General features: G+C 35.7%; 1 protein-coding gene across 1 annotated transcript in view; it reads left to right on the forward strand.

Annotated features, from left to right (window-relative positions):
* Positions 1–24,029, forward strand: part of GRIK2 (glutamate ionotropic receptor kainate type subunit 2) — a 399,537-nt gene that overhangs the window by 367,204 nt on the left and 8,304 nt on the right. Inside the window, exon 15 of the mRNA XM_005145088.2 lies at positions 17,880–18,130. Coding sequence (XP_005145145.1) covers positions 17,880–18,130 — 251 coding nt within the window. The remainder of the gene's footprint in view (positions 1–17,879; positions 18,131–24,029) is intronic.

Here is a 24,029-nt window from a genome sequence, read left to right on the forward strand (position 1 = left end):
GTTGGGTTAAATTTACCATAACAAGGAATTCCTAAATGTTTATTTCACAAGTTTATGGTCTTATCAAACATAAATTGTAACTTTTTTCCCCCAAGAAAACCTGGTCTATCCAGCAATATACATTTCATGCCCTAAAGAAACACAGTTAGTATTAATTTCCTATGGTCCACATACTGTAAAACACAGTAATATTATGTGACAAATGTTATTTTCCAGAATGAGAATAACATCATTGTTAACGTGAAGTGACACACATAAAAGGTTAGAAATTTAGCTTCTACTCACTCTGTATTGTCTGAATGGTTTGTAAAGCTACTTTTTACTCTCCAATTAGAAGGAACATTCAAAATCATCTCTTGGATAAAAGCAAGTCATCTCCCTGGGGTGTCTTCAGGTTCTTATTTCTTTTCCAAATTCCTGTTTCTCTTCAGCATTTTAAGACATCTGGCTGCTTTCCATCTGGCTTGGACAGATTTTCTGTTGGGTTTTGCCAGTTGCTTCGATGTTGAACCTGGAGGACATAAATGGCTGACAAGTGTATATGTCAAACACATTCCATATGAGCAGACCTACTGAACATGCACCTTTCAGATGATCTATACTTACGTGGCAACTCAGGACTATCCTGTATATGCCAAACTAACTCTGCATGTGTGGAGATTCATGCAAAGTAATGCCTCTGACATTTTGAAAATGAAAAATGGTAGCTGTAAGTAAACCTACAAATTTGCATGTATTGCTTTTAAGTCTTAAGAAATATAGAATAGAAAGTGGCTTTTGAGAAATCTGGTGCATATAAGAAATTAGAGATATCCATTTGTCTGCTGTTTCTCTGACTGTTGAGCTGTGGAAAGTTACAGAATTAGATTAAAAGGGGGTTTAACTGTATAGCACTGATGTTCCTGATAATATCTGATAATGGTCAGGTAAAGTTCAGCATGAAAAAAAGTGAAATATACATTTAACCTTTCTTCCTGTGCAGTTGCTAAAGAAAATAGCTATTAATATTAATGATAACTGAGTTGCAAAACATAGGGAGATGAATATTACATGAGTCTCTTTTCCTAGTTTATCAAATTTTCTCTTGCTATGACCGAACTATGACTTTTTATACTAGAGCACCTCTCTGTATCCCTGATCTTTCCATACTGATGGAATATCAAGATGCCCTGACAAATGCTGAAAAAGATTTGAGGTTCACGTTTTTATTAGTTAACTGTTAACTTAAAGACTGTTAAAAAAAGAGAAGTGCACTCCCCCAACTACATAGAGACTCCTCAATGGGGATAAAATACAGCTCTCAGGATATGAATGAAATTAAACAATGTATTTTGGGGTCAGCATATCAAGTTGATAAAGCTACCAACATTTCATTGCCAAGTTAAGTCTTATAGGACTACCTATTGTGCAAATCTGTAATAACTTGCAATAGTATCCAGGTATCAAAATCTATCCATGTATGCACATAAATACATCTGTACAGTGTATATTTATATATTCACCATAGAAAACTGGAAGCTACTGTGATGCAAACGCAGCAGAGATGTATTGGCAGCAGGCCCCAGATAGCAATGTACTCACTTAAATTTAAAGGATCAAACAAAACTTCTAGGCTCTGTTGATTCAGAGGTGCCATTTTTAGTGAAGTCCTCTCTTGTGTAAATTCTAATGAAATATCAAGTAAAATGTTTTGTTTACATTTTTATGTCTTAGAGAAAAAAATGCATTGTTCACAGTATATTGCTCTTATATGATCCTCCAAATTTTACACAAGCAACTATGACTTCCAAAAAATCTATTTGGCCAACTAATGTAATATTCAGATGACTTGAACATAAAAATTTATTCATATACTTTTATGCAATGTAGCTCATCTTCACATGTTGTCTTCATTTAGGCATTCAAATATTTTCTTTTTAGCAAATCACAGCCAAGAGTGGGATTGGTTTTCTTTTTTTTTTTTTTTTTTTTTTAATTTCAGTCAACTGTGTAGTATGTAATTACAATGTTATTTGGAGTGCACATATTTTGAGGACACTAATATTCATATAATTTCATCAGACATAGAATCTAGAAAGAGTATTTCACACTCCACTCACTTAAATTAAAGATTTCACTGCAGGAAAAAAGGTATTCATGGAATAATTTATGATCTTCTGTTTTGTATCTTCTCTAGGAATATGACTTCATGAATTATTTACATATATCTAAGCCATTAATAAATGCAATATAATAGTATTCTTCCTACGCAAGTGATAGGCTGCTCGATTCAAATAGAATTTAAACCAATAGTTTAATCAGCAAAAGTAAAACATTTAATTACCATGTTTTATCTAATAAGTTTGTATAAATTCAGGTAATTTTTATTACTTATTTTGTGTTTAGGGAATGACCTAGAAAATAGCTACATTAAACTTTTTTTTTTAAATACTGAAATTTTTTAACTGATCTGACCATGTTCTTTATACAGATATATTACAAAAGATTTCTTTACCTGTCATTTTTATTTAAAATATAGAAAATTTTCAACGGAGGCACAGTGCAAAATATAAATTACTTAAGAATAAAAGCTTTTAATTAACATAGTAATAATACAAACAAAAAAATTACTCTTATTTCCTAAATATGTATTATAAAGTAAAAAAAAATTATCTCAAAATAGTCCATTTATTATACCAGGCAGAGGTTTGCAGCCCAGTTTTGTAATCATCAAAATTTTATTTTATTTTTTGAGCTTTTCTGTAAAATCAAAAATAGATAAAATTGGAGTAAACACCTTGTAAGTGTAAAAATACTATTTCATCATCCTACAGATGTGTAGGATATTACCTCATACGGTTTCTCTAGCTATGACAAAGCCTTGAATTCTACAGCTGCATGTCTGAATTAACTATTTTTCTTAAGCAGTTCCTACAATTAGAACATGAACTTCACTCAAATTAATATTTTAAACAAATTCATAAATGTTTTCTAGTAAAGCAGTTTGTTAATACATAATTAGAACATAGTGGTGCTTAATTTTTTCCTGCTCTAGGTGCTACCTATAATTGTGGTAAAATGAAGTCCAATTTAATAGAGATTGAAGTATGAATAGTAAGCCTTCAATTTCTGTTTCAGCAACTCCCTATAAATGAATCTCAAAATTGAAGGTATAGTTGACCTTAGCTGACATTATAGCCACCCCCAAAGTAGGGGTAGTCTATTCTTTAAGCTCTGATTGAATGAGAACGTATATTCTGGTTATCCTGCAGTTGCAGATTCTTCGCAAGGGAGTAGGATTATGATACAAATGAGTATAATAACAATAATGAATTTGAGCTCCTAATTTAAGAAGCATGTTGAGGCACGTAAATGTGTCCAGAGGAGGGTAACAAAGCTGGCAAAAGGGATGGAAGGAATGTTCTAAGAGGAGTGCCTGAAAATGCTGGGTTTGGCTGGTTTGGAGAAAAAGAAGCTAAGGGGTGATCTCATTGCTCTCTACAGCTTCCTGAAGAGGGGAAGTGGAGAGGGAGGTGCTGAGTTCTTCTCCCTGTGATCCAGTGACAGGACATGTAGGAATTGTTCAAAGCCATGCCAAGGGAGGTTTAGATGGATTAGGAAGCATTTATTTACTAAGAGAGTGGTTTAAGATGCACTTGAACAATTTGAACAATACCCTTGAATATGTTTTACCTGTTGGTCAGCATTGGATGGGCCAGGCAGCTGGACTAAATGACCACTGTGGGTTCCTTACAACTGAAATAGTCTTTTCTCCTCTTCCCTTTTCTTTTCTCTTCTCTTCTCTTCTCTTCTCTTCTCTTCTCTTCTCTTCTCTTCTCTTCTCTTCTCTTCTCTTCTCTTCTCTTCTCTTCTCTTCTCTTCTCTTCTCTTCTCTTCTCTAGTACTTGGGATGCCATTGTTTATAAGTTCTATTAATTTTCTCTTTCAAAAAGCCAACAGTTCTAAAATTGAAACTAATAACAGGTAAAATAGTCCCCAGAATTGTTAACAATACTTGGTTTACATAACTGAAACTAAATTCTGCATATCTAAAAATGCTGAACAATTCAGAAATTTTAAATTTGTACTGATTAAAATGTATTCCTGGATTTCCTCTGTAAAATACTAAACTGCACAATCAACACTGGCTTTCAATTTAATAATTACCAAGAATTCTGCAGCTATGTCCTGTTTATATTGCATAGGACACTGAGGATATCTGAGCAGTACATAATCTGTCATAAAGTACTGCTTCTGGAGAAGAAAGTCCATCTTATAGTCCACCACTCTGTCTACTTAGAAAATGTGCATATGTGTTTATGTATATTTTATCATACATTCTGACTTAAGTTCAAATAACAAGTGTAATGAACACTGTACAATTTTTACATTCTTAACATCAGTACTAAGTATAAACATTGTGCCCTGCCTATAGTTTTCAAAATCTAAAGCACCACAAAAATTAATAATTAAACCAAATATTTCTAAGCAATCATTTGGTTTTATTTTTAATAAAGCCTCGTTCTCTTGAAGCTACTTGTTACCTTGTGACCATACAAGTTACACAATATGAGCATTTTTACCAGTCTTTGGAGATGAGACATGAAGAGATCTGTCTCTATAGGAATAAATAGGAAACCACGTACCAACACAGCAGGCCTTTTTCTTCTGCTTGCTTGCACTTAATCTGTAATCCTTCATAGAATTTGAACTGTAATATTCATCACTTATACATGCATAAAAGTGCTGAGCTTCAGTTCTTCTGTAACTAAACAAATTAAAACATTTGTCTTCATTAGTTGAACATAATGTACAAAAAAAGAGGTGCAAATTATTTATTTTTATGCAGGTCAAACCATGTATTGAAACTAATTTGAGAATTTCAGCTGCTTGAGCAGTTAATTTATTGTTGCTGAAATGTAAGAATGTGTAGTTAACATTTTAATGAAAGAACTGTTTCCTATAGTTAACTCAGAAGTATGAGCATATTGAAGCACTGAGAGGCATTCTAAAAGGCTGAGCTTTATATCAATAAGAAATTGCCAGGTAGCTGTTACAAGCAGACTCTTCCTTAGAGAAGCAGTTTCTAGTAGGATTTTACTGAACATATATAACTGAAGTAAAGACATTATTAAAACATCAGTGTTGATGTTATAGTGCCTAGGACCGTAAGTATGTATTGTTAAAGACTCCTCCACATCTGTAAAATGTCTGTCCTGAATATGTTGCCTCTAATTAAAAACAAACTAGTGTATGCATACCAGCACATAGTGTTAGCAAGGATTTAGGCATTCTTGATCTGAAAAAGCATCAGCATCAGATATTTATTTTGTCCTTCTTGCATTTCCTGGCTAAATATTCCTTTTTCAATGCCTATTTGAAGTAGGATCTCATTTCCCAGCAACCTAGGCTTGCAAGACTAAGCATCAACCTTCACCCAGTATTCTGGAGTTTAATTTCAATGCTTTAATGTTCTTCTGAGAGACGTGCAACAACTTGAAGCAAACTGACCACAGCCTTTCTGAAAGTTACAGGAGAGACTTCTTCAGGCTGAACACTCCCGGCTCTGTCAAAGACACCAGGCAGCTCAGGCGGTATTTGAGCAATGTGTATAAGTACCTGATGACAAAAAATAATGAAGACAGAGAGAGAAGTTTTTCACCACCAAGTGACTAGACAAGAGGCATAGGGCACAAACTAAGATAGCTACCATATGAATGTGAGAGGAAAGAAACACGCACACAAAACCACTACAGTAATGGTGATCAAACACTACAACAGGCTGCCCAGAGATGGTGTGGAGTCTCCATCCTGGAAGATGTTCTGAACCTAACTAAACAATATGCCCTGACAAACATGCTGTAGCTTGGGCGGGTGGAGTGGTCTAGACTCTCTTCAGAGGACACTTCCAGAGTTCTGCCTTTCACTGTACTAAAATGCAACAGTTCTGTGATGAAAGTACTTCAGATTTTGTAACTACAGAATCATGACTGTTCTCTTTGAACAGTGATTTGAATTAGCATCCAAAAGGGATAAATAGAAGCCACTGGTCATCTTTTGGTTTGAGCCTACCTAGTTTGATTTTCTACACCTAAGTGATTCCCTTGCAATAGGAAAGAAATTCTACATTTTGAAAGCTCTTCATAAGTCTGAATTCTTGGTATTTCATCCATTCCCACTGTTGAGGACAGAGTTGGCTAATATATGTCTAAGTTGGCTAGTATAAATGAAAAGACACCATGGCTTTGAATCTATCATGATGTTTTATAGAGAAACAGCACAGTAAGTGAAACACTGAAATCCAGTGGTTTTAAGCACTCTTTGAATAGTTGAGCTTCAAATTCTCACTATATATATGATGCACATATTTAGTTGATGTCTTCTTTTCACAAAGATCAACCAAGAACCAAATGCTTTGCCTCTGTAATCACTCTAACCTTGTAAATTAAATTGGGGAAACAGAACTCTGCACAAAAAAAACCTGTCAGCTCCTCTTATTTAGATTAGAAATATATGGAACATCACTTAGTATTACAGTATCAGCTGAAACTTACTATCACTTATAAAGGCAATGTGAGACTTTGTAGGAATTATGACAACTCTAAAGGCTTAATTAATTTTTTTTAGTAATTTAAGTGAAAATTGACCGTATTTAAGATGGCATTATAGTTATATGTACCCAAGACCACTTCATACCTCACTCACGATGAAACAATTAGTGGTAAAAACCAAAAAATTAATTGTTTTCAGAATTTCCCTTTTATCTTGGCAGGGGGGTGGGATAGTCTGCAAAAGCATGAACTGGGTTTTCATGTCTGGACACTTTTGTTATGACTTTACGCTTCTCTTGTCTTTCAACATACTCTTGTCTGCCTGCCCAAAATCTTTATGTATAGCAGAACTTCATGTTGCATTTTGTCAGACTACCTTAATTCAGCTATTTATTGCTGGACAGTACTAGATAACTATGCTCCACAGAGGAGGCTGTACTTTCAAGCCATTTGTATGTGAGTGTTACAGGTTTACAAGAAATTATTTTTGTTTGTTTTTTTTTAAAGGCACTGTATAAAGATGAAATAATTTTAGCTGTGGTAAAAATGATCACTGACTTTCTCAGTACAGGTTCCAACAACAGTATCTTCCTGTTCTGCAGCTGCACATGTCAACACAGGTAGAAAATTTAGAGTGTTTTATGATCTTTTAAAGCTGTCTCCATGTTGCAGTGCACAAAGAGTATAAGAAAAATGTTACTAACTTTTAATTTGTTTGAATTCAGTATTTAATCTGTTTCAACAGTCATGATTTAGAGCTGCTTACAATGATAGTCTGAGAAGGGGCTAATAAAATAAAACTGTGTTAAAAGAAAAAAAATAAAAAAATAAAAAAGGGAATAGAACATTCATGTCTAATGCAACAATGTAATAATGAACTGAGCATTTAATATAGTAAACAAGAAAAGCCTTCATTCTGTTCAAGTTACTGTGGTACTACAAAAAGAAATGGAGAAAAATGCAGTATATTAACTATTAAATCTGTTATCATTATATCTTTTTAATTATAGATACTCATTATACATGCATTTTTGTAATTTACTCATTATAGAGAATAGATTTGTTCTAAACTAGTTACAAATTAGCATATTCAAAGATGTACCCTTCCCAGTTCTAAAATCACGTGAATGGCTATTGTAATCCCAAATCTGCCTTGTATTCATCTAATTTTGATATCAGTTATGTTGCATACTTATATCTGGAAATTTATGAGAAAACTAATATGAAAAAAAATCTCAGCTACATGATCCCTCCTAGTTACATTTCAGATTTATAAAACTACATGAACATTTAGATGATAGTTGTATAATGAAATAACCAGAAATTAGCATGAGCTGGGAATTGTTATGACTGGGAAGAATTGAAAACAATTAGAGAACACACCACTTGTGAGAGGGTTTTGATTACATTTGAACAAAATACTGATTAAAAATATTTTTTGTATCTTGCCTTTTCCAAGCCATATATGTTGCTCAAATGTGACTATATATGTAAAGGAGCAGTGGACAGCTTTGTTTTGGATTTTGTTTTGAATGTTTGTAGTTTTAATTAGATATGGGGTGGCTTAGACTGCTGCAAACATCTATTGAGGATTTTCCATTGTAGAAACAGCAGCTTAATGAATATTTAATATTTACAATGTCTAATATTACAATATGATAAACTTGATGCAGCATGAACTGTCAGGGTTAACAACTGGAATCAGGAAACACTTTTTTTTTCCATCAGAAATGTTAACCCATCCTGATGAATATTTCATCCCAATACATCCTTTGGAAAACAACAGTAAAATTCAGAGCTGTGTCTCTAATCAGAAAAACAAGAATGGAAAATGTATATGGAACACACTTAAATTAAAGTTGCAAGTATTTCTTATATTTGACCTGCCACTTTATTTCTCATACTGTCCACAACATGGGAAATATTTAAAGAACTTTGAAAGAGGTTTCTTCATGCCCTCAAGTCTAAATGTCCATGAACTACAGAAGGACAGATGGTAGAAGAGTAAGAAGTATAGTTTTTATTAATATTTAAATCTATCTCATACTTTAATGCATTAATCACAAATTAATAAGAAATGTATATAAACATTACACACCTCTTGGGTACTTAACTTTTCTATATTTAAAAGATTAATGTCCACTCAAAGTTTATTTATACAGCAGTTGTTTTCACCTGGGGAAGTGTGTTTGAACTCTGTGTGTCTGGGATGCTTTGCTATTAATTCATATGCACCTTAGATGTGAAAATGCTGTAATGTTTTATCATTTCATAAATATGAAAAAACAAATCAGCTGTGAGGCACAGAGCTAAAAGACAGGAAAAATGTTCACTTAACATGACAAAGCTACATTTAGAATCAAATTCCCCCTCCTGGTGTAATGGAAGGATCTCAGGTTTGTTCTGTACTTTTGAAAATACCTGACCAATTGCTGCTTCTTATGGAAGTGGTTAATTTTACTGAAGAGAATATCTTTTCATCAGTGGCTTTTTAAAATTTTTTTTAGTATTATTATTATTATTTATTGGTGGGCCTTGTTTATTTACTTGGAGTTAAACTGAGATCCAAGTTTTGGGTTAAAGGAGGATCTGCTCCTGTGCCAAGTTTCCTTTTCTTTTGATTAGCTGCTCTTCTCTTTACTGTGGGTATTGCTTGCTTCGTATGAATGTCAAAGAGTTTTAATCTATCAAATCTCCACTATAGCAATAGTGTTACTCCATGACCTGGAAAGAGTCCTTAGTGATCTAAAGAGAAAACAAGCTGATTTTGAAAACGGAGCCAGGGACTGGGAACTGACAGAATCCCTTTCCATTCTTCATGTGTTGCTTGGAGACTTTTCAACCTACAGATAGGAAGAATGAACCAAGCTATGTTGACCCTTTTCTCTATCACTTCCTTCCCATTCCAATTAGGGAAGGTTAATGACGTTAGAAAGCAGAGGTGGCTGTGACTTATACACAAAACACATTTCCATGGAGCTAAAGTAAGAGCTTCTCCTATACCCAGTGCCCTGAGCTGCCTGCTCCTTTTCTACGACAAAACTGTGACTGTCAGTCTCTATTGCTGAGCACTGACTACATTACAGATTCCTGGAAGGTGCTTCAGGCTGTTCCTCACAGTCTAGACATCTATTCCATAGTTATCTGTAAATAAATTCCCTTCCATCTTATTTCTGTTATGCTTATAACTGCAGTATGCATGGCACCTCAGAGAAACTGAAGCCCACATACTGTATCACCAGTTATCCTCTAACAAGGAATGTCTGTTCCAAAGGCGTGACCTAAATTTTGTCTGCTAAAGACAAGTGGGACCCTTCACCATAGTAACTTATGGTCAAAGGTAACAGAGCAATATAACAAACAAAACTTTCAAATATGATTTAACTAAGCATGCAATCAATTTGATGGCAGAACATTTAATCTGTGAATCTTGATTGAACCATGAGAGTTGAGGCCCACATGGAATTTAGTACTTCTTCCTTTCAACTGCTAAAGCTAGAAGTTGAATTGGTTGCTTTCCTGAACGCAAAATATTTGCATACAGCTTTGAGACCTAGATATTAAAGGAATATATTTCCTGTTACATGTGGCTTTCTCCCTCCAATAAGTACTTCAGCACTAGAAGTTGTTGATGACCTTAAGTTTGTACCTAGGTTCTGAGTATGATGATATATTTATAATGACCTTTCTTTTTCACTTAGGCTAAGCATACAGAGTATGAAATAATGTTGCAAGATAAGTAGAATAGTCTTTGGAGTTTTAATAACAAGATAAAAATGTCACAGGAGCAAAAGTCTCTGTCAGTAGTGTAGGAGTTTTCAGTAAGCATTTTTCTGTCTAGGAAACCAAAAGTAACATGCAAATATGCCTCATTGGCATCAAATTTCAAAATGCCAGACAATTCATAGTGATTTCTTTTGGTAAAATGCACCTCAAATGATGAAACAAAAAAGTTACTCATTCATTTTTTCTTAATGAAGGAGTTAGCCGAATGCTTCTATTCTTTTTTATTTACTTAGGGTTAAATTCAGTTCTACAGGTCCCAATATGCTCGAACTCATTTTGTATTTGGTGGAATGAGTAAAACAGCCTAAGAGTAACCAGACAGGATTTTACTAAATTATAACCTAGTGTCATAGTTTAAACCAAGTCCCCCAACTCCCGGAGAGTTAGGAAGGAAAATCCAAAGAATGTAGCCCCCACGGATTGAGATAAGAATGGTTTAATTGCTAAGGCATAACACAAAACCCCTACTGCCATTTACTACTACAAATAATAATGATACAGCAAACAACAAGTGAAAAGAATACAACACCCCACCAGCCACCGACCCATAACTCACTCCACCCTGCCTGGCCGAGCACCGCGTGCTCCCTCCTCCATTTTTCCTCAGAGCTCTACTCCTCCAGCCCTCTCTTTCCCAGTATGCCTCCTGGGCATCACGTGCTGTGGTATGGAATACCTCATTGGCTAGCCTGGGTCAGGTGTCCTGCCTCTCCTTCCTCCCGGCCTCCCCTCCTCCACCTGGCTGGAAAAAACCTTGAACAAAAACACCCTCAAAACATGCTCAAACCATGACACCTAGTAGGAAGCAATTTCAAAACCAGCCAGATCAGCAGGATTTCAACATAGTAATCTGTATGCAGTGAAGTCTCAATATAAAAAGCTTATGTGTTCATAATTTATGTCTAAACATATCATTATGTGCATAAATCTTTATATACTGAGACTTCAGGGCAGAGAGTTTACCTGTGCATAAATTCTGCAGTATTTCTGAGACTTTGTTATAATAATTTTGTGCAGATATTTCAAACAATAGAATATTTTACAAATTTAATTTTTATTTTAAATTTTCATAAGCAGGTAACTGCAGATAGAAAATATTGCACCCCTTACTGAGTCTGTGGATAATAGAAAGGCACTAGGTTCTCTTTAATCTATAACAGAAGGTCTTAAGATTTTTCTGGCTGAAATTCTGATTCCTGCAAACAGCAGCTAGAGTGGGATCAGCAAATATTGTATAGTGTCTTCTGTAGGCCCTCCAGTCCCAGTTTGTCATGGGAATCACTCATTATTTGATAGAGAAATGAAAGTGGTAGAAACCAGAAAAAGAGAAGAAAAAAGTCAGATATTTCTCCACTGGACTTCTCCCTTTCTCTGCACTCATTGGAAGACTATACTCATCTGTCTCTCCCCTCCCAGTCTTATCACATGCACAGACTGATAAGATTTTTTTCGATTGCTTGACTTCTGTTGAAACTATTTGCTGACTTTTTGTTTGCACATCAGAGTAGCAGCAGTGAAGGGCTGGTTAGAAATGTGATGCTCCAGGGCAGCCTTGGTTGTGGTGACCATGAGATGGTCGAGTTCCAGATCCTGAGGATCAGTGAGGGCAGTGAGAAGAGTATGCAGCAAACTCACTGGTGAGGACATCAACTGAGCAGAATTTGGTCTCTTCAGGAACCTGCTTAATAAGGTTCCATAGGATAGAGCTCTAGAGGGCAGGGGGGCCCAAGACTGTTGGTTGAAATTCAAGGTTCATCTACTACAAGCTCAGGAGTGTTGCGTCTCAACTAGAAGGAAGAGCAGCAAGAGGGTGAGGAGACCTCCTTGGATGGATAAGGAGCTGCTGACGAAACTTTGGAGGGAAGAAAAAGGCTTATAAAAGGAGGAAGCAAGGACATGTGGCCTGGGAAAAATACAGGGATGTTGTCCAAGAAGCAAGGTACCAGGTTAGGAAAGCTAAAGCCCAGTTAGAATTAAACATGCCTAGAGATATGAAAGATAACAAGATGGGATTCTACAGATACATTGCAAATAAAGCACAGACTAGGGACAATGTGGGCTATCTCCGGAAGCTATTGGGAGAACTGGCTACACAGGATTTGGAGAAGGCTGGGGTTCTTAATGACTTCTTTGCCGTGGTCTTCACTGGCAAAGGCTCTGACCGCACCACCCAAGTCTTGGAAGGCAGACAGGGGGACTGTGAGAATGAGGACCCTAAGCCCACTGTAGGAGAGGATACAGTTCAAGACCATCTTAAGAACCTGAATGTGCACAAGTCCATGGGACCTGATGACATCCATACGCAGGTCCCGAGGGTGCTGGTGAATGAAGCTGCTAAGCCACTGGTCATCATATTTGAAAAATCATGGCAGTCAGGTAAAGTTCTTGATGATTGGAAAAAGGATAATATAACTCCCATTTTCAAGAAGGGGAAATGGATGACCTGGGGAATTACAGACCAGTCAGTGTCACCTCTGTGCCTGGCAAAATCTTGGAGCAGATTCTCCTGGAAAGCATGCTAAGGCACATGTAAAACATCAAGGTGGTTGGTAACAACCAGCATAGCTTTCCTAAGGGGAAATCCTTCCTGATCAATTTGGTGGCCTTCTATGACCAGGCTGCGGAACTGATGGACAGGGGTGGACAGTTGATGTCATCTACCTGGACTTGTGCAAAGCATTCGACACTGTCTCACATGTCATCCTTGACTCTAAATTGAAAAGACATCAGTTTGATAGGTGCACCACTCGGTGGATAAAGAACTGGCTGGATGGCCGCACTCAACCAGTTGTGGTCAATGGCTCAATGTCCAGCTGGAGATCAGTAATGAGTGGTGTCCCTCAGGGACTGGTGTTGGGACTGGTCTTTTTTAACATGTTTGTCGGTGACATGGACAGTGAGATTGAGTGTGCCCTCAACAAGTTTGCCGATGACACAAAGCTGTGTGGTTCAGCTGATCCGCTGGAGGGAAGGAATGCCATCCAGAGGAACTTTGACACGCTTGTGAGGTGGGCTGATGCCAGCCTTATGAAGTTCAGCCATGCCAAGTGCAAGGTCCTACACGTGGGTCAGAGCAATCCCAGGCACAGCTACAGGTTGGGCAGAGGAGAGATTCAGAACAGCCCTGCAGAGAAGTACTTCGGGGTGCTGGTTGATGAGAAACATAAGGTAAGCCAATAGTGTGCGCTTGCAGCTTGGAAAGCCAACTGTATTCTGAACTGCATCAAAAGGAGCATGACCAGCAGGTCGAAGGAGGTGGTCCTGCCTCTCTACTCTGCTCTCGTGAGTCCTCACTTGGAGTACTGTGTGCAGTTCTGGTGTCCTCAACATAAAAAGGACATGGTACTGTTAGAACAAGTCCAGTGGAGGGCCATGAGGATGATCGGGGGACTGGAGTGGCTTCGTATGAAGACAGGCTGAGAAAGCTGGGGCTGTTCAGGCTGGAGAAGAGAAGGCTGCATGAAGACCTCATAGCAGCCTTCCAGTTTCTGAAGGTAGCCTGCAAGGATGCTGATGAGGGACTCTTCATTAGGGACTGTAGTGATAGGACAAGGGGTAATGGCTTAAAACTTAAACAGGAGAGGTTTAGATTGGATATAAGGAATAAATTCTTTGCTGTTAGGGTGATGAGGTACTGGAATGAGTTGCCCAGGGAAGTTGTTAGTGCTCCATCCCTGGCAGTGTTCAAGGGTGGGTTGGACAAAGCCTTGGGAGACATGATCTAGTGTGAAATGTCACTGGCCATGGCAGGAGGGCTGGAACTATGTGATCTTAATGTCCTTTCCATCCCTAACTATTCTATGATTCTATGAAAGTTGAGATGTGAAGTTCACATTTCTTCACAAAGCAGAATTTTATTCTCTCTTCTGTTTTTATTGCTTCTGCTTCATTACTTTACTCTTATCCATTACGTATTTACTTTGCAAATGCATGCCTAAACATTTTCTTTGAGTCTTCTAGTCTTTGTTTTCATTTTATTTTTTCCTTTTGAGCAGTAAATTCTCTCATACAAAATAATTCTATTTTTAAAAAGTGAAAAAAAACAGGACACGGCCTTCCTGCAGCGCCTCATGGAAGGAGTTGATTCATGTTTCAGTCATGATGAATGATTGTCTACTCATGTCATACATGAGGAATGATAGGGAAAATTATCAATAAATGGCAAAAACTTTTTACATTCACTTGCTGAAATTTTTCATTTCTGAAATTAAAACAGTTTTAACATTCTAAGTGTAATCTGGGTGCATTGTTCATGTTCTCTATTTTCTCTCCTTTTTGTATGCTATCATTGTAACCCACAGATCAAACAATGATACTTTTGGCCATTTCAAGTGAATTTGCCATTGCAGACAGTTAGAGCTTGTTTCAGAAATAAACTCTGGAAGCAAATAAAAGCTTAGTAAATAATATTGTTGCTATGCGTCTTTAGTTCTCTTAATAACTACTTGAATCAGTTTAAACAGCATTAAAAATTCCCTTTTTTCAAATATCAGATTATTAGGTGAATTCATTATTTGTGGCAAAACGTGAATCAATGAATTTAGAACATTGTAAGTCATTCAGAAATGAAATAGACTACAACACTGAATGCTTGCTTTTTCTTTGGTATAATATTTTAAATGCTTAATTTAACACTAGCAGTATAAAATGCTGGTCATCCCACACTGATCCTTGCTTACAAGATTACCACTTTTAAGACAAGATGATAAGGTATAACAAATAGAAATATTGCAGGAGAAACACCAAAAACTCAGTAATCAATCCACTTCACAGCTATTTGTGCAAAATTTACAAATCGCCAACAGTAAGAGACACAAATACTGTTGAACTAAATCACTATCAACTGCATGCTTCTAACGCTGTCCTCATAAGCTTAACTAATTGCAGATAAGATTTGTCCACTCTTAATGGTTTTGGTCTATGAATTCCTCAGTTAATTCATTTTTAAGTGCTTCAAATGGACTAGAGCTGTATGTGTACAAATCTGGTCCCTAGAATATATACATAATACATGAAGAATAGTTGGTACTGCCTATATTTAGACCAACAGAAAGTGTGGAAATGAAATGCAAATCCATTTAATTAGAAAGCAGCCTGTCAGATCAGAAGATGGCTTAAACTACTTCTAAGATTATTTCTTAGAATCTAATGTTATTTAAGTTGTTGTTCATTATTTATAGACAGTGTAACATTGAAAATATCCCCAAGATATTATAGGATGCATTTACACTTCCCCAGGCTCTTGTGGACTATTCACTTTCCTTCTTCCATCTCACTGAAGAAATGTGTCAGGTATAGAATTCTGCAGTTTCAGCGTAATCAGGATCATCTGAAATGGTGTAACTTAAGCCCCTGCATGCACAAGAGAGTAGTCCTGTGCAAAGACAGTTTAGCTCCTAATACAGAGCATGACTGTTTTTGAAGCACAGATAATAAAGCACAATTTCTTGCAGCTTAAATGCTTTGAGGCCAGATTTTCCCACCTATTATTCTGGAATAAAGGAAAAGTCCAGAGTGATTTGTAATTAATGGTTCTTTCTATGTTTTATTTCCATGCTGGTACAGCAACCCTCTGCTGTTTGGATTTATTCTCATGATAAGCTATAGATATGTGTCCTGGGTTCAGCAGTAGTAGTCATTTTTTCTCCCTCTTGGTAGCTGGTGCAGCACTGTGTTTTGACTTTCAGGCTGGGAACAGTGCTGATAGTACCTATGTTTGTAGTTACTGCTCAAATGTTTACTCTGGCCAAGGACTTTCTGAGCCTCATGCTCTGCCAGGGAGGAGGGGAGGCTGGGAGGAAGCAGAGACAGGACACCTGACCCAAAATAGCCAGAGGTATTCCATACCACAGCATGTTATGCCCAGGATGTAACCAAGAGTTGCCCGGATAGGCTGGTGCTCTGGGAGTTGGAGGAGGTATCGGTCGGTGATCGGTCGGGCAGGGTGGGGTAAGTTATCGGTCAATGGGTGGTGAGGTGTCATATTCTCGTCACTTATTTCCTTTATCACTATTATTATTAATATTGGTAGTAGCAGTAGTGATTTGTGTTATACCTTAGTTATTAAACTGTTCTTATCTCAACCCGTGGGAGCTACATTCTTTGGATTTTCCTCCCCAGCTGTCCGGGAGTTGGGGAAGAAAGGGGGGGAATCAGTGAAAGAGCTGTGTTTCTGGTTTTAAGCCATGACAATATGTAAGAAGAAATCAAAGAATTTAAGAATAAATTGAAAGAAATTCCAAAAGAAAATTTATGTTTTCCAAGAGTGTGAACAGTATAAAATATCCTATTTATGTATTCCTTCAGCTTCTTCACAGCTGATCACAGTACACAAAATAGTAAAATATGCAGCATTTCTCTAAAAGATGCTGAGGATTTTTTAAAAACTTATCAAGTTAATGAAAATATATGTTACTACTCAGCCAAAGGAAACACTAAAAATTATAGCTAGTAAGTAGCATTATTATGACAGAAAAAGAGGAGGAGTTGAATATAGCACACGAAAGAGAGGATGCATGCCTTTTCATCTGCATTTTTTTTCCCCTGGTAATTTTTAACCACTTTAATGAAGAATCTTTTGTTACTGTTTTCAAGTGAGGAGAAGAAAAATAATGACTTTGTTCTTTCCTTTAACATTACACAAATTTTAACATAGAAATCACTTCTAACTGATTTGATTTAATCCTTAACATTCAGAAAAGAAAAACTTTCTCCACCGGCATTTTTCATTAATTGATGTAGATTTTAAAACACTCTATGAAAGCTCCTTACGCATTATATAAAAACAAAGAAAGCAGATGACATGTAAAGACGTGACACTTCCCTTTGAACTGCCCCTTGAAATATTGAAATGCTCAAAACCTACAAATTTATTATTATTTTAGAATAATGGATTATGACAAAGAAATACATTAAAATATGAAAATTTACATCCCTGTTATCCAAACACACTTAACTTTATCTTTCTGAATGCATTGTTACCTGGTGCTGTTAATAATTAAGTGCATGCTTGAAAGGCATCTTAAGTTCCTGACAATCTGTCAAACGGAGACTTTTTGTGGTCCTGAGGCATAAATTGTTGTTTCTTCTTTTAATAAATAGTATAAAATGTTTGTTATATATCAGACCTTGGATTAGTTTTATGGTGACAAGCTATGAAGCAACACCCTATGGATTTATGTATATTAGACTAAATCTAGTGTGGCATAATTAAATGCCTGATGGAAATTGAAAGATGAATAACATTTGCTTGGATATAATAGGTGGACATGAAGATGTTTGAGACAAAGAGACTAAGTGTAGTAGCACTTATTGCATTGTGTTGTCTGGCTTAGAGGCATCACCAGCTGGATCAAGGTCTGTGCACATATACTTATATGTGTGTGCACATGTGGGTTTGTGTTTATGTGTGACTAGTGCATTGAGATGTATATGGCTTTTCAATAAATATTATAATAGAGGATATACTTCCTGTGCATTATATCACATTTTATTTTTATCAGCAATAACTAACTTTCCTTAAAATAGACCCCATCTAATATATGTTCCCCGTGGTCTCTTCAGGTTCTCCATATAGAGACAAGATTACTATAGCAATTCTTCAGTTGCAAGAGGAGGGCAAGCTCCACATGATGAAAGAGAAATGGTGGAGGGGCAATGGCTGCCCAGAAGAGGAAAGTAAAGAGGCCAGTGCTTTGGGAGTTCAAAACATTGGAGGAATCTTCATTGTGCTGGCAGCAGGATTGGTGCTGTCTGTCTTTGTGGCAGTAGGGGAGTTTTTGTATAAATCAAAAAAAAATGCCCAGTTGGAAAAGGTAAATATTGTCTTTTCCTATTTTATTTGATGTCATTTTTTTTTAAATAATATTTTAAGCATCTGGTAGTGAAATGTAGGTCATGCATACTGATTGTTTACCATATAGTACAGTTCTTGTATAACAAAGGATCACAGCAAAGTACCCAAAGTCTGACATTTGCAGCTTTTAATTTGTCTTCAATGTGTTTAATTGTAGCCAGATTTCAGGACAAGTGACTATTTCTCCTCTTATTCAAGCCTGAAAAAAGACAGCTTTTTACTCCTGGAAGTTCACTGCAGTTAATTTTATGGATGAAGAAGAAATCCGAAACTGCAATGGGAAACAATCTTCTACAGATAATTCTGATTTTCAAAAGACAAACTGTAGCTCAAAATCAAAATCTAAAAATGTCTCTGTAGAAATGTTCTTTACAGAAGTTTATACTTGCAAAGTATCCTGGTAGCATCTGTAAAAGATTACATCAGCATGGATTTTTTTGGATGGATTTACTACTGATATGATGTCATGTAATTTCAAACTGAATCAGTTTTAAAAATTCTAGTGTTAATTTGTTCTGTACTTGCAATTTATAAAACCACAATATTTTAATTGTATCAACACTAGTAATATCTTGTGAGATTCTTAGTTGGAATTATTATTTTTTCATAATTAGTAGATCTTTATATTTGTATGTACCCATATCTGAAACTAATTTGAAACTATATTTCATTGCCATGACAAATTCTGAATTTTTAAAATTGTGAGAACCTGTTAAATTTTACTAGGTATTTTTCTTTTTTTCTTTTCCTTTTGCGGAGCTTGTGATCTATGGCAATTTCTATATTTCTATTTAGAAATTTAATGTAATAAAATCAGTAGTAAATCCGACAGCTATATTTACAGTTATTTTTCCACAGGCTACTGGAGAGTTTTTATAGCTTGAATCATAATTTAGAAAATTTAAAATTTGTTTCAACTTTTTTTGAGGCAACATTTTAGTATGCAAGTGTCCTTTTATAAATTTATTAAAAGATTTTTTTTTCTAATATGCACAAAGGCAGTGTGAGGTTGCAAGGTCCTAAGCATAGTTTGAACATGGGTACATTTTATTAAATTGTTATAGGAACATTTAGATCCTCTTCATTGTGATACTTTAGGCTAATTCCTTTCTGTTAGCTTACTCTTGGAATGTTATGTTTCTGAAATGAAATTGTGAGTTAAAAGATATCAGTTACTTAAGTAACCCATGTAATTCTCGATAATTTTTATCCATTCCGAATGTGGATATCTTGTGTGGATTTCTTATGGACATCAGTATAGTTTGGTTTAGCTTTTCTGGATTTTTAACAAGCACTCAGAAAAACAGCATTATTTTGATAAAAATCCTGTAACATGAGTTCAGCAGTTTGCAGAGTGTGAATACATATCTCATGTGACAATAACAGTCTGTTGGCTGTTGTGTGAGGAAACAAACAGAAACTTCCTAATTGAGGACTTGTTTCTCTAAGCCCTGTGGTTGTTTTTGGAGTATTTGACTTTTTCACAGTACTTATGCCAAAAAGGTCTCATCATCAAGTACTGAGATACTTAAAAAAGTTAGGAGTGAATCTGAAGCCGTCAGGTCTCTCTCCTCTCTTTCTTCCTTGCCACCAATCACTTTCCTTCCCTCTTCTCCTTTCCCCACTGCAGCCACACACCCTGATTGCAGGAGACAAGTAAAATTTCAGTAGCATTTTAGTTATGAAATGAAATCAACAGGAAAGTCATGCTAGCATCCCTATATGTGACATACCCTACCATCCCTTCACCCTATCTTCTGGCACCCACAAACCTCCAGTGAACATCTTCTGTCATCCCCAAATATAGCAGATCCCCTTTGCCTGGGAGAAGGAGTTGCAGCAGCCAAAGGGGAGATAAGCAGTACCGTCTGTCTCCAGTCTCTACATCTCCTCTGCTGGGATGAGTAAACTATGCAAGTAATGCTGTCTTGGCTATCCCATGGCGATAGAGGAGGCACCTATTTTTGGTAATATTTATAGTTTCATCCCCCTCGAATCAGAGTGCCATTCTGGTATTTGTATAATGCTTGTCAACATTTAAAAACAGGGAAGATCAAAGGTCACATTAACAAGCAAAGAAACAAAAGAAATTAGCTATTTTCAGCTGTTGAATATATGTAGTATCCTGGGATATAAGTGGGCATATTAGTATGTGTGTCTGCTTTTTAATGTATACAAAATTAGAGTTGCACTTCAAGTTGGGGGGGCAATGCAGAGTTAGAGTGTATAATCTAGGTATGTATTTTTAGCATTTTCAATGTCACACTGCTCCCTGAGCGCGCATGTAAACAGAGACATTGGCTGGTGTGAACCTAGTTGGAGGAGTGAAATGTTGAAAGGAATTGAGCTCAGAAAAGCAGCTGATAAAATTGTGTTCTTTGCTAAATAACTATTGCATCTTATAACCAAAGTGGTTCAGAACATCTATTCTCCTATATGCTCAAAAATTCAGAGGAAACCTGTGATACTAGCGGAAGTCTTTCTGGGAAACATGAATTCATGCCACCACAACACTTTCCAGACACAGAGAAATGCCTTCTTTATTGACACCTTTCAAAAGCAAAGATAAGTTTGGATATCATATTCAGACCGTCACTCACTGACACTTATGGCAAGTTTGTTTGAAAAATGAGTGTTCTAATTTGCTAGTTATTTTCCAGAAGACCAAGATCTGATGAATATGAAAATAACAGTATATGGATACTATTCTGCTGTGATTCAAAACTCATTGAGCCATCAGCAGGTCAGAACTAGGTCTGCTTGTGAAAAGAAGATGTGCAGTTTACTAAGTTTACACTGTTTAGTACTTCAAAAAATGTGAAATCAGACACACCAGTGTACCGTTTGTTTCACAAGGAGGGATCTGGCTATAGGCTTCCTATAATACAAAATACTGGATTAAATCTTATAGTATACTGAAATAATCACACCAGCAAAGTTTTTCTGATCAAAGCGTAACCGAAACATCAGTTAAATAAGCCTTGATAGTTCTGATTGCCAATAATTCTGTATTTGCTATCTACATCAAACACACATTTGAGTAATGTGATAATCTGTGCTGTATTTTGAGCTAAATAACCCCTATATGCTACCTAGTACATACTCTCACTGGTTTTTGTCAGAGAAAGTACTGGGAATGACAAAGCACTGTGCTTGTGTATAGCAGAATTTTGTCGTTCTAGTTGACCCAGAAGGAAGGGGCAGGACGAGATGGCAGGCCAGAATATCCTGACTGCATTCCTGCAAATTAGCCACAAGATGGTGCCTTCTAATTTCTCAGAGGGAAATTTAATTGTTATTTTTTAATAGAATTTCACAATTCTGCACCTTTTTTTAATTTCAGCCTTTAGAAAATATTTTAGTCTTGTACTCTTTTCTATTGTTTATGGTACAATCATCTAATTATGTCATCTGGTTGTAAACAGGTTATTAAGCAGACCTTTTTTATCTAGCCAATCTTGACAATAAATGCCCAGTCATTTGCATTTTATAATTGCTTTTGCTGGTGAATTACCTGCTCCTTGATTTTAACAAGCACTCAGAGGGCAGTGAATAAGCAATGCTAAAAATAGAAACCATTTAAAACAATTACTATGTCCTTTTTTATTATTATTGATGTGTTTCAGTGTGTTATGGGTTTATGTCCATTTAAAGCATTTAATTTTGTATAGCTCATATTATTACCATAATGACCATGGAAAACATTGACCTTGAAGAACATTAATATTTAGCATAATATATTGATGATTCTCAGTTTGAGAATTTATTGATCTTTCCTTCATTTTTGTGTTTGAGTTTGGGGTTTTTTTTGAGACTTCTATGAGATTATTTTAATTTTGATACTACCTTCACATAGTGATTAGATATAAGATATTACCATAACCGTCAGCTTTGTCGTAGAAACTGCATGTGCACTGCTGAAAACTTTAGGATGAAATTCACAGTATTGCTGAAGACAGTATCAAGAATACATAGAGTATTTCTTGGTGATACCCTTGCAAATGGTTGTCTTTGAAGTTTTCTTGAAACGTAGTTTTATTAATGTAGTGGACCCACACCCTTCCCAAGAAGCAATGAGGGGCTAACGGCTGCTTAGCTGAAAAAATTATGTATACATCAACATATACAGTTGACACTGCATCCTGATTGTGTTTCCCTCAAATATGGTTACTTCTTGATTTTTTTTGCATGAAGTTAGTGTAAACGTTAACATGAGTTGATTTGCCAAGGTCCTTCTACAATCTGTTTGCAACAGGATAAATTAACTTGTTATGTCTTAGAATGCTGCTTTTCAGAATTGAGGTTAGCAAAATGCATATATGTGACTTGTCCTACATGGAATGTTCTTACAGCAAGACGTTAATCAGTAATGAAAAATTGTGGGTGCTTCCTCATGAACAGGATATGTATTAATTCTTATCTTACAATGCAAAACAAAATTACCACAATAATTAAATATGAACAATGAAAATATTTTTAGGATCCATTCTTACTTTACCAGAATATTTTATGTTGGAAATTTTACTAAATTTTCATTACATTCTTTTCCATTACTTTAAAAAAAAAGCAGTTATGTCAGTGTTATTGGAATTCTGAGAATATTCTTGATGGTTTAGTACTAAAAGCCTTTGTTATTTGGGACAGTTTTGGAAAAACCCCAAAATAAATCCCAGACTAGTGCTTTTTTAATTTTTTTTTCCAGGGGGAGGCAAGTTCAAAAGATTTTAAAGTTGAAAAGCCTATTCCTCAGACTACGATAAACAAAAGAATGTGGGCATTCTTGGCAGATCAAAGTAAAAGTTTGGGATTTGTATTCCAAATAACTTTTATACAATGTACAGTCAATGATGTAGTTTGTATTGTTGTGCCACATTTTGTAATGGAGTAACCTCAGAATTTTTAATGTTAACTGGGACAAGGAGCAGCAGCTGTGACAGCTTAGAAAAGGAAATGTTTCTCCAACTTCAGCACATTGCATTTTGCAGATATGCAGCTGTAAAATTCTGAATTTCTGTCATCCTGTACTCCCTTGAGCACTCTATGTGGATGTACAGACTTGTATGGCTAATCTGTGTGTGTGTGTAAGTGTACAGATTACTTGAAGTTGAGGTACTAGTTATAATTAAATGCCCTTTTGGAAACCACCTAACTACACATTAGAGTATATTCTTTAATGGAAGAAACTGTTAAAAAAAAAGCAAAACAAACCCAAACCAAAAACCAAACCAAACCAAAAAATCTCCACCAAAACAAACATCCCAAACCTACAAATACACCCATTTTTCACAGAAAAAAGTGATGAAAAGACAAAAATGGAAAAGATGAAATGCTGAAAAAAAGCAATCCAACTGTGGCATTTAAAAAAATCATTTGCAACAATAAAACATTAAAAACAAGATCTCTATTTTGATTTTTGATTTCATTGCAACTAATACCTGTTTGGTAATGAACCTTGTTTCTGAAGTACTTTTAATATCTTAAGATTTATCATTAAAGAAAAAAGAATAAAAAGATTACAAAAGTATCTAAAGCTGACTCATTGCACAAGTACAAATGTAAGAATGTGATTTCAGGAAGCTCACTATTGCTTCATGAATACCAATCCTCTTAAAAAAAAAAAACAAACAAAAATTATTTATTCTCAAGAAAAAAAAAGATTACATAACATTCATGTCTCTCTAATAATTTTTATTGGATTCCCCTACATAATTTTTTAATATATGATATACACAGATATTCTAATATGTAAATATGAACCTTTGCATTTTTATTTAATCAGCTATACTATAGCTAAGTATTCTAGTAAACACAATTTACTCCATGTGATATTATTACTTTGAGTTTTGTATAAACCAGCA

The sequence above is a fragment of the Melopsittacus undulatus genome, chromosome 3 (assembly GCF_012275295.1).
Source record: "Melopsittacus undulatus isolate bMelUnd1 chromosome 3, bMelUnd1.mat.Z, whole genome shotgun sequence".
Classification (NCBI taxonomy): Eukaryota; Metazoa; Chordata; class Aves; order Psittaciformes; family Psittaculidae; genus Melopsittacus; species Melopsittacus undulatus.